The 14,295-nt window shown below is 48.3% G+C and overlaps 1 protein-coding gene across 43 annotated transcripts in view; it reads left to right on the forward strand.

Moving 5' to 3' along the window:
• The window catches only part of PPFIBP2 (PPFIA binding protein 2), a 147,587-nt gene that overhangs the window by 129,079 nt on the left and 4,213 nt on the right, over nt 1-14,295 (forward strand). For 23 of the 43 annotated variants that reach the window (XM_070490964.1, XM_070490961.1, XM_070490963.1 and 20 more), the window contains 9 exons: nt 2,840-2,990; nt 3,267-3,378; nt 3,613-3,701; nt 4,015-4,137; nt 5,363-5,488; nt 6,181-6,369; nt 7,474-7,650; nt 9,885-9,950; nt 11,122-13,331. In XM_070490964.1, the coding sequence (XP_070347065.1) occupies nt 2,840-2,990; nt 3,267-3,378; nt 3,613-3,701; nt 4,015-4,137; nt 5,363-5,488; nt 6,181-6,369; nt 7,474-7,650; nt 9,885-9,950; nt 11,122-11,193 (1,105 nt within the window). In that variant the 3' untranslated portion in view covers nt 11,194-13,331. Of the gene's footprint in view, nt 1-2,839; nt 2,991-3,266; nt 3,379-3,612; nt 3,702-4,014; nt 4,138-5,362; nt 5,489-6,180; nt 6,370-7,473; nt 8,220-9,884; nt 9,951-11,121; nt 13,332-14,295 lie in introns of those variants that run through there. The other 20 variants (XM_070490976.1, XM_070490980.1, XM_070490978.1 and 17 more) reach the window with 6 other exon arrangements.

Raw genomic sequence — 14,295 nt, forward strand, 5'->3', positions numbered from 1 at the left:
TAATAGTGTGTTCAGCCATGGCTCTGGCTGCGAGTATGGGAGACCCTGTCACAGAGAGAACCTGAGGCAATGGAGAAGCTGGGTCTGATGCTGTGTGAACAGCACTGGCTTAGGAGGGTGAAGGTAGTTCACAAAGTAGGAGATAGGAAGATGCTGAAGATGAGCATCAGAGCTCTGGGATGTTTTGAAAAGGTCTACAGGACAGAGGTTTTCAAATTATGATCTCAAAAATACATTTCCCTTTCAGAACTGAACTATCCCTATGATAGAGAGACTGTTTGTCTTTCCTAATTCCCAGAAATCAGAAAATGAATGAAACAAATCTAATAGAATATGAAATAACAGTGAGAAAATGAGTATCAAAATTAAGAGAAATTATTCTGCCATTAAGAAAAAATATATAAACAAAAAAATTACAGATCATACCACAAGCAGTAATTCACTAAGAACAAGAGATAAATTCCAAACAAAAATAGTGAATAGATTCCTAGATTGTTGTCCATATAGAGTGAATCATATGAATACATTTGAAAAAAGATTAAAATTTCTTGCTGATTTTGCACAATAGACTGACATCAACAAACATCACATGAAACTCATAATATGCAACAGCCACAGGGACATCAAATAAATGTTATCGGTTGAGAGAATATTTAAGATTTTCCAAGAGCACTAGAAAACTTGAATGCTATGTAATTTTACAGCTCAAATCTAAAAGACACTTGATAGAGGTTTTCCTAAATTTGATGATTCTAAAAATTCACTTGACAATACCAATTATAAATTATGGAAAAATTTTTAAAAACTATCATAATAACAAATAAATATTGATCTATCATGCTAGAAGAAAGACGTAACCTCCTGTTCTCATAGAAAATATTATAGTGTTGTTGACATATGAAAAAGAATGAAAGAGTATGCACCCAAAATATGAAGGTAAAAAACTAGTTAGAGATATATCTAGGAGTTAATTAATAAATATATCATTTTTCTGGATTTCATCATGTTTTTCCATTTGATCCAATTTGTAATTTTTTGAGATTTGTTTTTTCATTTTAAATATTCACCTTTGTTCCTAATTTTATATTTAAGTTTTATATTTTTCTTAAAGAGGGCTCCCCAGATTTTATAAGTTCTAGGTCTCACAAAACCTGTATCTACACCTATTCGTGGCTCATGAAAACCCTCACTCCAGGCAATGAGTGACCAGCACCTACTCCAGGGTACAGGTCATCTGTAGCATCTGTTCTAGAAGGATGCTTTCTTGTCATTCTGGCCCGTTAAGGAATTTCTTCACTTAAAGAACAACTCAACTAGGCATTCAAAAAAAAATTTTTTTAACTAGCATTTTAGGGGTACTTTCCTGGAAGGAATCTTTTGAAATATCTTCTATATTAGTAGTATTCTAATAGTCTTCTGTATTCCATAAATCCCTGTTTATTTTAAAAAATGAATATAAAGTTGGTTTATCACTCCCCCCCCAAAGGCTCTATTGGGATTTTAAGTGTGCCAGTATATTCACACTTTAAATGAAAAATTGATGTCTTTAAGAATTGATGGCTTTGTGATACCCAGTCATCCTGTCTAGGAACGTGATCTAGCTCTTCACTTATTCATGTCTTTCTTTATGTCACTCAGTTAAGCATTACAGTTACCACGCCCCGCCCCCCAATCCCCACACACAGTTACACAAGACCCACACAGTCCTTGTAATGTAATGCAGCTCCTAGATATTTTATAATTTTGGTTGCTATGAGTGGGATTTTTAAGTTATTTTAAGAAAAGCTAGTATCTCTGCATTGATGGTATATAGAAAGTTATTGATTTGTGGGACCGGCCTGGTGATATAGTGGTTAAGTTCACGTGCTCCACTTCAGTGGCCCAGGGTTCACAGGTTCAGATCCTGGGCGCAGACCTAGACACTGCTCAGCAAACCATGCTGTGGTGGTAACCCACATGCAAAATAGAGGAAGACTGGCACAGATGTTAGCTCAGCGACAATCTTCCTCAAGCAAAAAGGGGAAGATTGGCACAGATGTTAGCTCAGGGCCAATCTTCCTCACCAAAAAAGGAAAGAAAGAAAGAAAGTTGTAGATTAGTGTATGTCATAAATATTATGTGTGTGAGTACTATATCAGTAGCTACCTTACTGAGTTCTCTTGGGTTTCCTAGGTTGGCAGTCATATCATCTGAAAAGAATGGCTTTCTTTTATTTCTCCCTTTCTAATCGCTATACTTCTTTTGTTATTTCATCTCTTCTTATATTGGCTACAACTCTCAGACCAGTATTATTAGTACTGGTAAAAAATACTGTCTTTTTATTGACTTTAATGTGAATGCCCCTAGTATTTCATTAATAAATAAGGTATTAGCTGATGTTAATTGGTGGTTTTATTTATTTATTTTTACATGTTAGAGAACTGACACCTTTTCCTATTTTCTAAGTGTTTTCCTAAAAATGGTGTTGAATCCTGTTGAAAACATGATTCAGTTGTGGATCTTCATCCTGATGGGCCAGGACTCAGGGCTTGTGGCACATGTGCACGTGCACATGGACTGACAGCACACATAAACACAGCCTCACGTAGATCATATAGCTGCCCCATGCTCTCAGCAGCTGCAGATTTGAAATTGAGGCCAGGCGTTATCACAGGAAACTCCAGAATCAAATGGAGTCAAACCTCAACTGATTGTGTTGTAGCAGAATTTTGCTCAACAAGATCCCAGGATGGGGGTTGTTTGTTGAAATGTACTTCCCTTTTTTGTGAGGATCTGTTATGTTCAGATCGAGCCTCAGCCCCTCCCACTAACAGGGACATGCTGTTCTCCTGCTTCCCAGTGACGCCAATGCCCCCTTCGCCCAGTGGAGCACAGAGCGGGTGTGTGCATGGCTGGAGGACTTTGGCCTGGGTCAGTATGTGATCTTTGCCAGGCAGTGGGTGACTTCTGGCCACACTTTACTGACAGCTACCCCTCAGGATATGGAAAAGGTAAGGGCTGAGCCCTGGGTGAGAAAGCTCCCATTTCTCCCGAAACCAATGCCTGGGGAGGTGAGGCCCCCTGCTCCTCCACCCCCTGCCCAACACACACAGTGGATGGAGGAGCCTGAGAGATTCCCTCTGTCACTCCAAGTTCATCCCTGGGGGCTGTGCAGAGGTCCCTTGCCACACTCCACCCAGGTGGAATGTCTACACTCAGACATGGCATCCTGTGGGGGCCAAACTGATTTCCAAAATTTCACATCTGTCTTCATATTCCAATTTCAGGAGCTAGGAATCAAGCACCCTCTTCACAGGAAGAAGCTGGTTTTAGCAGTGAAAGCCATCAACACCAAGCAGGAGGAGAAGTCTGCACTGCTAGACCACATTTGGGTGACACGTAAGGACAGGCATATGTTAGGTTTCTGGCAGCTCCTCAGGGTAGACAGAGTTTCCCTGTGAATGAGTACTTCAAAGACAGCTGTCTTCTTGGGAAAGGCAGATGGATTATTAAACCTTATGGGGAATACAGCTGGAGCTTCAAAATGATATTTTGATGCCTTCTTTTTTTTTGGCATCCACATTCTCCCATTCTCATGAATCTTAACACACTTGTTTCTTCCTGTTTTTGTAGGTTGGCTCGATGATATTGGCTTACCCCAGTACAAAGACCAATTTCATGAATCCAGAGTTGATGGACGAATGCTGCAATACTTAACTGTGGTGAGGATTTCTCCTTTCAATATTTCACTTGTCCCTGTGGGCATTCAGCTCAGGTGTCCCTATAGTGGTTACTTTAAACTTGATTCCACCACCTCCCTCATATTTTTAAGGTCTTAAAATAGCATCGTTTGCCACATAAAGAGGTCCCAAGTAGCAGAGTACAAACCACTGTGCTAAGAAAAGCTGTTGGTGTGTCCATGTGCACCTTCCTGAGATGTGGTAGACTTGTCTGTGTTTGGTCTGGGAAGGAACCTCAGGGGTCTTTTGTCACTTTGGAAACTCTGGTTCATTAACCAAAACTTTCCTCTTCCAGAATGATTTACTCTTTTTAAAAGTCACCAGCCAACTACATCATCTCAGCATCAAATGTGCCATTCATGTGCTCCATGTCAACAAGTTCAACCCCCACTGCTTGCACCGGAGGCCAGCTGATGAGGTGAGGGCAGCACAGTACTACCCATCCAGGTAGCCCTGAGCCAGGACACCTGTAAGATTGGGTGTGAGAAAACAAGGATGACATCATCATGAAATGGCTGCATTTCAGACCACAGTGCTTGGGATTCTTTCATTTGCTAGTGCTTCCAGGTGCCCCAAACACCTCTGTGCCCTGTACAATATGACCCACAACAGCCACTAGACCTCCAAGCCCCCACCTTCCTTGGCAGACACATGCTGTGGTTCAGAGGGTCATAGCAGCGAGTCTTTCAATGCCATCATAGTGATGAAAGGAGAGGAGGAAATGGTGCAAAGGAGAGGGAGGGGGAAGACGAAATGGAAAGATGGGTGTCAAAGTAGGCAGAGGAGAGGAGAGGAAGGAGGAGCCCATACGGAGCCAGACATTTTGGAGTAGTTCTCCCTACTGGTAGATATAAAATTAACCAACCTCCAGTGCCCCGTGCACAGGGGATCCATGAGCAGGTTTTGCTAGAGAAGAAATAGTGTAGGTAAACATGGCAACCCAGATCCTGGAGGATCCTTGATATTTTCCAGGAACTCTGGAGTTTTTGGTGGGCCCTCAAGCTAAAGGGTTATCAGTCATACATCATCTCCTATATTCTAAGGAACTAAGTCTAACCCTGCTGTAAGATTAATTTAGCTTCCTGAGGGATTAAAATCTCATATCTCTGCCCTCCATCTCCTTTATTTCCCCTATTCAACAAAGATATTTTGAATGCCTTCTATATATCAGGCACAGTGCTGGGCATTTTCAAGACCCAGATGCCACTTGAGGGCACTTAGGCACAAGGATCTTAATGTATGCCCTCCTAAAATATTTGCCCACACCAGGAAGATCTTTTATCTATAAGACACTCAGCTCATAATTGATAGTCCTCTTTATAGTTCTGTTGAATCATTGAATGAATGATTATATGCCTTTAGGGACTATTAGTTCCAAAGTTAACCAGAGAATTAGGGAATAACAGGATTCTGGAATCAGATATCTCAGTGTAGAGGGTCCTGTAAGATTCACTGGAGAGCCCTTTTCCTTGGAAACTTGGAAGGCTCTCAGGCAGCTGGTCTGGCTGCCTGGGTCATTTGACGTGAGGGTCATCTTCTGGCGAGGCATCTGGGGCAGGCTTATTCACAGGGGCTGTCCCCACGGAGAACCATGGTAGGGCCTGTTAGACCTAACATCTACACTCTCCTTCTCCCTCTCACAGAGTAACCTTTCTCCTTCAGAAGTTGTGCAGTGGTCCAACCACAGGGTGATGGAGTGGTTGCGATCCGTGGACCTGGCGGAGTATGCGCCCAACCTTCGTGGGAGTGGTGTCCACGGAGGTCTCATTGTGAGTGGCTCTTTGGACTAGCCCATCGGTCTTGGTGCAAACTGATGTCTTAAGGGCTAGACATAAATCCTAGAAAAAACACTGATAGTTCATCTGAAACCCTTGCATAAATTGAAGTCTCAAAGTATTTTGATAATTTGTGGTTAAGAATTAACAGACTTCATGGACACACAATGGCTTCTGGAAGGACTTCCCTGGCAGCAGACCCAGAGGATTCCAGGACAAAGGGGTTGCATGAGAATCCACCCTTAACAAGGCAGCTCCGCCTGCTGCCAGAGGAACATGAGGGCTGGGGAAGTGGGGGCCGGGGGGCACCAAAATATAACTTCCTGCTTGTCATGATAGGATCTGTACTGTCACTCAGATCTGTCACGTGGCAGAGTCAGCAGGGAAATGAGGAAGGGGTGGCTTGGATGTCCTCCAGAGTGGACCCTGGGAGACAGCCTTATCCACCAGGTCACAGTTCGCTGCTGGTCTGTGAAAATGAGGTAGTCAGTCAATAAATGTGCTAGTGTCTCCTCAGAGCCAGACCCTATGCCAGGTAGAGAGAGGAGTGGGACACAGTATAAGTGGACGAGCTTCAGCCCTGCCCTGGAGGGATACCCGGGCCCACAGGGGCCCATTTCTCAGTGTCACTACCTGGAGCTATCTGAGGTCACCACTGAGTGGCTTTGTCTGTGGTTTCTTCTTAGATCTTGGAGCCACGCTTCACTGGGGACACCTTGGCTATGCTTCTCAATATCCCACCACAAAAGACGCTCCTCAGGCGCCACCTAACCACCAAATTCAATGCCCTGATTGGTCCTGAGGCTGAACAGGAAAAGCGTGAGAAAATGACCTCACCAGCTTACACACCACTGACCACCACAGCCAAAGTCCGGGTGAGTTGCCATACCCTTTCTGGGGTAGTCACAGAGGCCTCCCTTCTGGCGCTCATGTTGTGCAGCAGCTGACTCAATACCTAGAGCCAAACCAGGGTGTGCTGCCTGGACAAGGAGGCTCTTGGCTTCTTCCTTGGGACCTTGTTCTCATTGTCTGTTAGTCTTTGTCAGGCCAGCTCCCTGCCACTCCTGAGCCTAAGAGAGTGCAGGTTTCTTTACACAGAAACTATGTGTAGGAAGCATCTGTTCTCAGGCAGCTAGGAGTCTGTCCTCTACCCCAATACTGCCTTGACTTATCTTACAACGCAGATGAATTCTTGAGTCTGCTTCTCTTCAATCAGGCCCATCTTCATGCCACACTGCCCTGGGGGATCTTTGTCAAAGCTGTCCTGCCAATGCAGACAGTGATCCTCTTGCCAGCTGCCCTGGTGGCTTTGTAGCTGTCCAGAGGTCCTGAGGCACCACTCACTGGGGGTCTCTGAATCCCACAAAGCCCATTCAATCTGCTTGAGCCACACCATCCTCAGACCCTGGCCTTCCCAGACTGCAGGCCCACTGACGAATCTCTGGAGCCCAGACTGGCCCTGTCCTCAGCAGCACGGTGATGCCTCAGGTCCAGCTAGAATGCAGACTTCCCCAGGCGAGCAGGACAGGAAGCGTGTCTGGGGGAGACAAGCAGACACAGTGCTGGGTGAAGTTACAGCAAGGAGGAAGGGCCACCTAGGGCTGTCCAGTGTGGCTTCCTGAGGGCACGAGGCACTATGAGTGGAAGGAAGGGAGTGCTCCCCCGTGTGGTGGCAGCAGCTGTGGTGGGGCAGGTCTTCTACTGTGGCATCCTCTAGGAATTCCCCGTCCCCTTGGGGAAATAGGAACATGATCAGTGGGACAGAAGGGCATGAGGTTCAGACACAGTCTTGGAGAAGCAGCTTTCCTTGTTCAAGATTATTTATCTGTTGGTCTTTCCCCAGCATAGAAATTGCTTCAGGAGCTCTGTTTTCTAGAAGCAGTTTGCCTCATGGGGCTGCTCTTAAATGTATTGTCAGTCATGTCTGCACACCAGCTTGATAATCTCCTTCTCATGATCTTGCATTTGCTGTGTTTTAGCCAAGGAAACTAGGATTTTCACATTTTGGAAATATAAGAAAAAAGAAGTTCGATGAATCGACGGACTACATCTGCCCAATGGAGCCCAGTGACAGTACTGGTGACAGTCACAGGGTCTACAGTGGCTACCGGGGCCTCAGCCCCCTTGATGCCCCTGAACTGGATGGGCTGGACCAGGTGGGACAGATTAGCTGATGCCCTTGTCACCTGTCCTCTCTGTGCACACTGAGAGCTCACAGTAACACCATGTGTGTCACCATGTAACTGCACCTCACCCCCCGCACAAGTGCATGCCTCGCAGAGAACATTCCAGCAATTGTGTACCCCTGGGCCAGTCTCTCTCTGAACCCTGAGGGTGGCCAGGGTATGGAGTTGCACTTTTGCCAAGGGGCCAGGCTTTGGGGACTGTTGCCAAAGGTGGACTCAGGAGGAAAAACACTTAAAGATGCGCGTACATTTTTAGTAATTCTTAATGTCCGTCTTCAGCACCAGTGGAAACACAGACTTGGACACAGGTCCAGAGACCATGGACGGTCCCAAGAGGCTCAGCTCTCAGGCCCCTCCGCTGTGTTTCAGTTAAGGGACAATCTCAAGTGCCTTAGGCCTGTGGCCACAGAGTCTTGGCTGAGACCCAAGGGACAGCAGCAGGGATTTCTGTTGCAGTGACAATGTAACTGTCTTGTGCCTTACTACAGAGGTGGTCACTTCTTTCTGGTAATAAAAACAATATTTATGTAGAAAGCAAACAGTGCAGCATATCTTTAATCTTGTTGGGGAAGACAGCTGGGCACAGCTGGAGAGGAGTCCTGCTCACTGTGCAGCTTGAGAGCCGACAGCACTGAGCCACTGCACACGCAGGATTGGCCAAGTGTCGTGGACAAGGGTTTGGAGTAATGAGGGACCTCCGGGTCCTTCACAAGAGGTCTCTGGCCTCACCACTTCAGGCTCCACCTCCCTCTGTGAAGCCGAGGGTAACCTCATGTCTCGCGCACATCCTGACTGTAGATCACATCTGCGGTACAGACCCCAAAGTTGGTTTCCATTTCAGCGGCATGAGCCACCTAGTGAAGGGGGTGGTGGGAGACAAGAAGGAGGCCTTGCTGGAAAGACCTCTTCTTACCATGTGTTTTGCCAGCTTCTCTGTTATTGAACTAGCTGGCCCATAACCGTCTTGGGGGTTGGTCTGTTGGCAGCGCCGGAACAGACCTGTCCTCCTGCTTTAGAGGCTGACTAACTGATAATGGGTCTTCCAGATGGGCCCTGTCTGGCCGAGGAGGGAGGGAGAGACACGCCTTGGCAGTCTGAGCTCCTGCTCAGCAGATTCCTGCTTGTCCCAAGGCAGCTTTTGGCTCCACTGGGTCCTCCTGGGCCTCATCTGCCGAAGCATAATAGCAGCATCATAACTGGCGGCTGGGGCAGGGCCTGATGACCCCATTGAGGGCTCTCTGACTCTGTCCCAGATGGAGGCCATGCTAAGATTTGCTTCTTAAACTACCAGCAGCTTCAAACGTGGCCTGTAACCTCAGGCCATGGCCTCCTGGCCTTCCCTGAAGTTCAGTAGTGAGATGTGGACACAAGCTGGCCGGTGTTTGATCCCACTGCCCAGGACCACTGCATGACAGGTGCTCCTCAAGGCTGACACCTGGGCATTGCTGTTGTAGAGCCACCATCAGGGCAGCTGTGTCCCTTATTTCTTATCGTGTCCTGGGGAGAATTCATGCATGCTCCGGTTTTCCAGCTCTGAATGGAATTATCTCATTAATTCTTTGTTCAGTCTCAAGCAAGGCCTCTTGGCCTATTGTGTCAGTTTTCCTGCCTGTAAAATGGTTATACTTGATGCCCTCAGAGGATGCTTCCAAATCTACACAATCTAAATAGGTTTAAGGAAGAAGGAGCAGGCCAGCATTACCTGAGGAGGGGAGTGAGGGCAGGTCCTGACAGTGAGGAAGCTCCATGAGCAGCTCCCTGAGGATGCCCACCTATACCTATACCAGGGTATCAGGGTCTGGAGTCATGCTGGTGCCAGAAACTGCCAGTGTATTCAGCATCCTGAAGGCCTTCATCCCTTCCTCTCTACTCCTGGAATAGCTGGAGCACTGAACACATGCTAAAGGGCTGTTTCTGATATGCCTGTTTGTGCCCTGCCCCGTGTATCCTTAGTGTAGGTACTGCAGTGGGGCCCCCAGAGTGTGTGTGCATGGCAGTGTGGGATACTGTGCCCCTAGGGAAAAAGCTGTTTTCCCCTAGGGGCAGAAGCAGCATGTGCTTCACCTGTCATTCTTCAGGGCCTGGCCCATTCCTTGCCCACTCCTCCAGGGAAGCATGCCTGAGCAGGACAGAACTTGCATGCCATCTCTGCAAATGACAAGCTGAGTCTGTGTGTGCTGACTGGGCTGCTGCCCATTTTACAGATGGCTCCTTCAGAAGGCACTGTGACGCAGATAGGGCTCCTCTCCCAAGACATTCACCGCCTCACGGTAGGACTCTGACCCTCTCTCCATAGTAGGACAGGTGTCAGGGAAGCACCCTGGTTTGGTGTGGTCGTGCACAAGGCCTGGGACAGCCCCTGTCCCTACTACAGAGCCTATATCATCAGCAGTTCTGCTAGGGTAGAGCAAAGGATGGTGCTGGTGCTGGGGCCAGCCCTGAGAGAGAAAGTGGCTCAGAGGCCTCTGTTGGCACATTGTTGGGCCTTGTGCTGCTAAGGGCATTGGGAGGGGTCATGGGGCTTGAGCTGAAGCTAGATCTCAGGTCCTCTTCCCAGGCTTAGAGCTGGTGAGGAAATCAGCAGCTCTGGGTCACCTGCCTAGTCATCTTTGGCCTGGGGACACTATTCTGCCCTCTCTGTTAATGAGACACACGTATTTCCTATTACGCCTCTGACTCCATGGATATCACAGGCATGTGAGCACATCCTGGCTTCCCCAATGAGGACAGACCATACCATGGGGGGGCAGCTTGGTCTCAGGGGGAGAGGAGCCACTCTGGAGTGAGGCCAACCTTGTTTAAGCCCCTGCCCTGGGATGCGGGCAAGTCCTCTCTCTGAGCCCTGGCTTAGTTATCTGAAAAGCAGGGCTAATATCCTCCTTGCAAGACTCACAGGCAGACTAGAGCTGGCAGTAAAAGGCCAGTGACAGAGAAGGTTCACATTTTTGAGGCGGTGTACCTTCCAAGGGCATTAGTTCCTGGACTGCCCCATCACTAAGCCCACTGGCTGGAGTGAATGCCCCCATTGAGGCCCCCATCACTGTGCTTTGCTTGTTGATCTATCGAGGCATATTAAGAAAGCTGTATCCAAGGGCAAGACCAGGGGGGGGTCTCCCTTAATCCAAACAGGATCACTTTTATTCAATTTTCTTTTCTTGGCTCACACACTGAAATGAGTCCACCCAGCCTTGCCCTTATCACCTCAAATAGACCTTTGGTGGCCCTGACTTAGCAACTTTACCTCTAAGCTATGAGCAATCTATCCTTATCTTGATAGCGTCTATTCTGACTCAAAACGTGGGGTCCCTGGGACACCATGAACTTACAGGGTACTGTCAGATGGGACCACACCCAGTGCCCTGCTGCTTCCCACGTGGCTTCCCACATAGGCAGCCTTGACCAAAACCCTGTTCAACTGCCCCTTTGACTGTGTCCTTTCAGACTATGCTGAGCCAGGACCAGCTGCTGAATGACTCTCGCCTGGTTGCTCCCAACTGTGAGGACTGGAGATGACTTTCTTCATGGCTGAGAGCCCAGACAGGCACGTGTGGGGGCCTTGAGCCTTTGCTTCAATGGGGAACTGGAACACAGCCACCTCCAGAGCCCAGGCTGTGGCTGGCAGGGCATGTGGGACATGGGTGTTGGCAGGAGTGAAGCGGGGCTGTGGAACAGACGTCCAGGAGGGGGCCCCAGTGTCCCTATGTGTTTTCAACCGTGCTGTGCTCCTCACCACAGCTTTTATACCTTTTGTACTTTCATACGTGGATTGCACACCACTCTTGTGAGAAGGGCAATGTGACATCAGCACAGACTCAATGGCTTGTGCTGTTCCTGGTAACAGCTGCAAGGCTCTTACACCAAAGGGGAAGGGCTAGTAGTTCATAAAAGCTCTGCTGGAAGAAGGTTCTGAGAAAATGTTCTGTAGTGACTGAACTGGGTGGAATGATACTAGGGAGCCCCTCCTGTGCTGCTTCCATACAGAAGCACATATTTCCCAAGTGCACAGGAACCTGGCTGAGGTGAGGGTGTTTAGGGTGAGAGGAGGGAAGGAGCAGTGAGACTCCTTCCCACTGTCCTGGCTGCCCTGAGTCTACCCTCCTCTACAGTGGGTGTCTCCGGTTCCTCAGTGCTGTAGGCCTCCAGCATCTGAGCAGAGGCGTCTCCAGCAAACACACACTCAGGGCCTTCTCCTTCCCCCATAGCTGACACATGGAGAACAGTCTCCAAAGCCTTCCCTGCATCAGCCTCAGATGATCAAACAGCTCCCCCTTGTGGAAGGCCCTTGGGCAACCCAAGTCAACATTTCCACCACAACTCACCATCTCCCAGACAAGCCTGGTACCTCCCTCAGGGAGGGTCGCCCACACAGTCCCCTCTCAACCAGTCTTCCCCCTTAGTGACCAGCCCCTTCCTCTTCCTCCCTGTGAAGGCTCTGGCCCTAGGCCTCATCTGATTTCCACAGCTGGTCTCCTCCAGACAAAGTACCCCATCCCCAAAGTTGACCTTCCCAAAGCACTGTTTTAATCCTGTTAGCTTTCTGCTGAGAACTCCTCAGTTCCATAATTACCAGAGTAGAGTTCAAAACTTTAGTCAGCACCTGAGGCTTTCTGACTCTTCAGGCTTCATGAACCTACACTCCAGCCTGTGCTCCTGCTTTTCCCTCACTATGGGATGTCTTTTCCTCCTCGTCTCTGTCACAAGGCCAAATCCTGTCTGTCGAGGCCCAGAAAAGACATACCTTCTCAGGAAGCCTTCACTGGTGTTTCATTTGCAGGTCTGTGTCCTACAGTGCCATTTGCCCTTGAGCCCGAGCTCACCTCGAAGTAATGTGTCGTCTTTCTCCCATACCATATGCACCTTCAATGCACACTCAGCAAGCACCTGCCACAAGTGGGCTCCTATACAGATAGGAGTAAGACCCAATACTGGTCCCCATGCTGCTATGTTCCCAGCCACTCACTCCTTCAAATGCGCAGGTTAAGTATGTTCCATGCTGGGCTAAGGAGGGCTAGAGATATCGGCACGATGCCAAGAAACACAGTTGGTGATGGTCTAGTGGGGGAGACAAGAGTGCGCTGAACGTTACAGATGCTCCGTAGAAGTCTCCACAGCTCAAAACAGCAAGTTGTCATTTTTAATGGAGGGCTGGGGGCGGAGACTGAAAAGGCTTCAGTGATGAGGTGATACTTGCATTTGAAAGATGAATCAGGTTCCCCAAGGGTGCCGGGGGGAAAGGCACTCCAGGAGGCAGACCTGAAACATCCCGGCACATCCTAGGAAGTGCCCAAAGTGGTGTGATTGGACCGAAGTTTCTCAACCTCAGCACTGTTGTCATTTGGGCTGGATAATTTATGGTGGTGGGGGCTGTTCATGGGCTGTAGGACATTTAGCAGCATCTTTAGCCTCTCCCTCTAGATGCCAATAGCACCCATCCTCTAGCTATGACAACCAAAAATGTCTCCAGACTTTGCCAGTTGTTCCTGGGAGGGGCAAAATCACCTTGAGTTGAGAAGCATGGGGCCAGAGAATAGGGTCAGAGTGGGAGGCTCAAGAAGTGCCTTGTAAACCAGGCTCCTGGAATTTGTCCTGGAGACATGGGCGGTCGGTCAGGTGGGGACCAGGGTGAAAAGCAGTGAGAGGGAATAAGCATGGTAAGATTTGTGTTTATGAAAAATATCTGAGGATTAAGGTCTTACTTTGTGTGCGGTGCCCAGCAGAGCCTCTTTCTCCAAGTAGGGGATTCACTGAGGATGAGCTCACCAGCAGATGGATGGCGGCTAGCCGCCTCCCAGCACCCCCACTCTGCTGGCCCTCTGTGAGGCCATCCCTGGTTTGGCATCCTGTGGACACTGTACGGCTGTAAGTCAGAGAGTTCTCTAGAGACATGTTCTTCTCTCTCTCCTGTACCCTCCCCCCCCCCCCCCCCCACAGACATACACGTTTAGAGAGAGATCCAAGCAATGCTGCTACTATGCCAGTTTTTGTGAAAAGGGAATGACTTGGAATTAAGCAGGCCCAGGTCTGCTACCTACCGGCTGAATGACTTGGGGACAGTAACTTCATCTCTGACCCTCAGTTTCCTCATCTATAACTTGCAGAACAAAATCCCCACAGAATCCCTGGTTTCTGAGAATTATATGAAATAAACCGCAAAAGTGTAAAAGCGGTTCTACCTACTCACAGGTAACACAGAGCGGCAGCGTATCATCCTGGCCAAGAACGGCAGAGGCGATAGTGGTTACCTGTATCACTCGGGTTTAGTGGTATGAAGGATTTAATGAATAGCTTCTGGGACCTAGTTCTGTTTGCAAGTTCAGAAGCTTCTGTACGTATCCACCCCTACCCTGGCATACCAGAATGGGGCCTGGCATTTAGAGGATGCTGAAAACAAACACAAAAAATGTGCCCCTTGCCTCCATTTGTTGTGCAAGGTACAGGGAGTCTAGGATTCTTGAAGCCCAACTACCCTATGGCTTTACTACTGCCCTGATGTGTGTGTTTTCAACACCATTCCCATTTCAAGGGCCTCCCACAAGAGAAGGAAGAGCGCACGTGGAGGGTGCCTAAGCCTTCTAGTAGGCTTAAAAACAGAACACTCTGGAGAGCGAGGTTCAA

The sequence above is a fragment of the Equus asinus genome, chromosome 20 (assembly GCF_041296235.1).
Source record: "Equus asinus isolate D_3611 breed Donkey chromosome 20, EquAss-T2T_v2, whole genome shotgun sequence".
Lineage (NCBI taxonomy): Eukaryota > Metazoa > Chordata > Mammalia > Perissodactyla > Equidae > Equus > Equus asinus.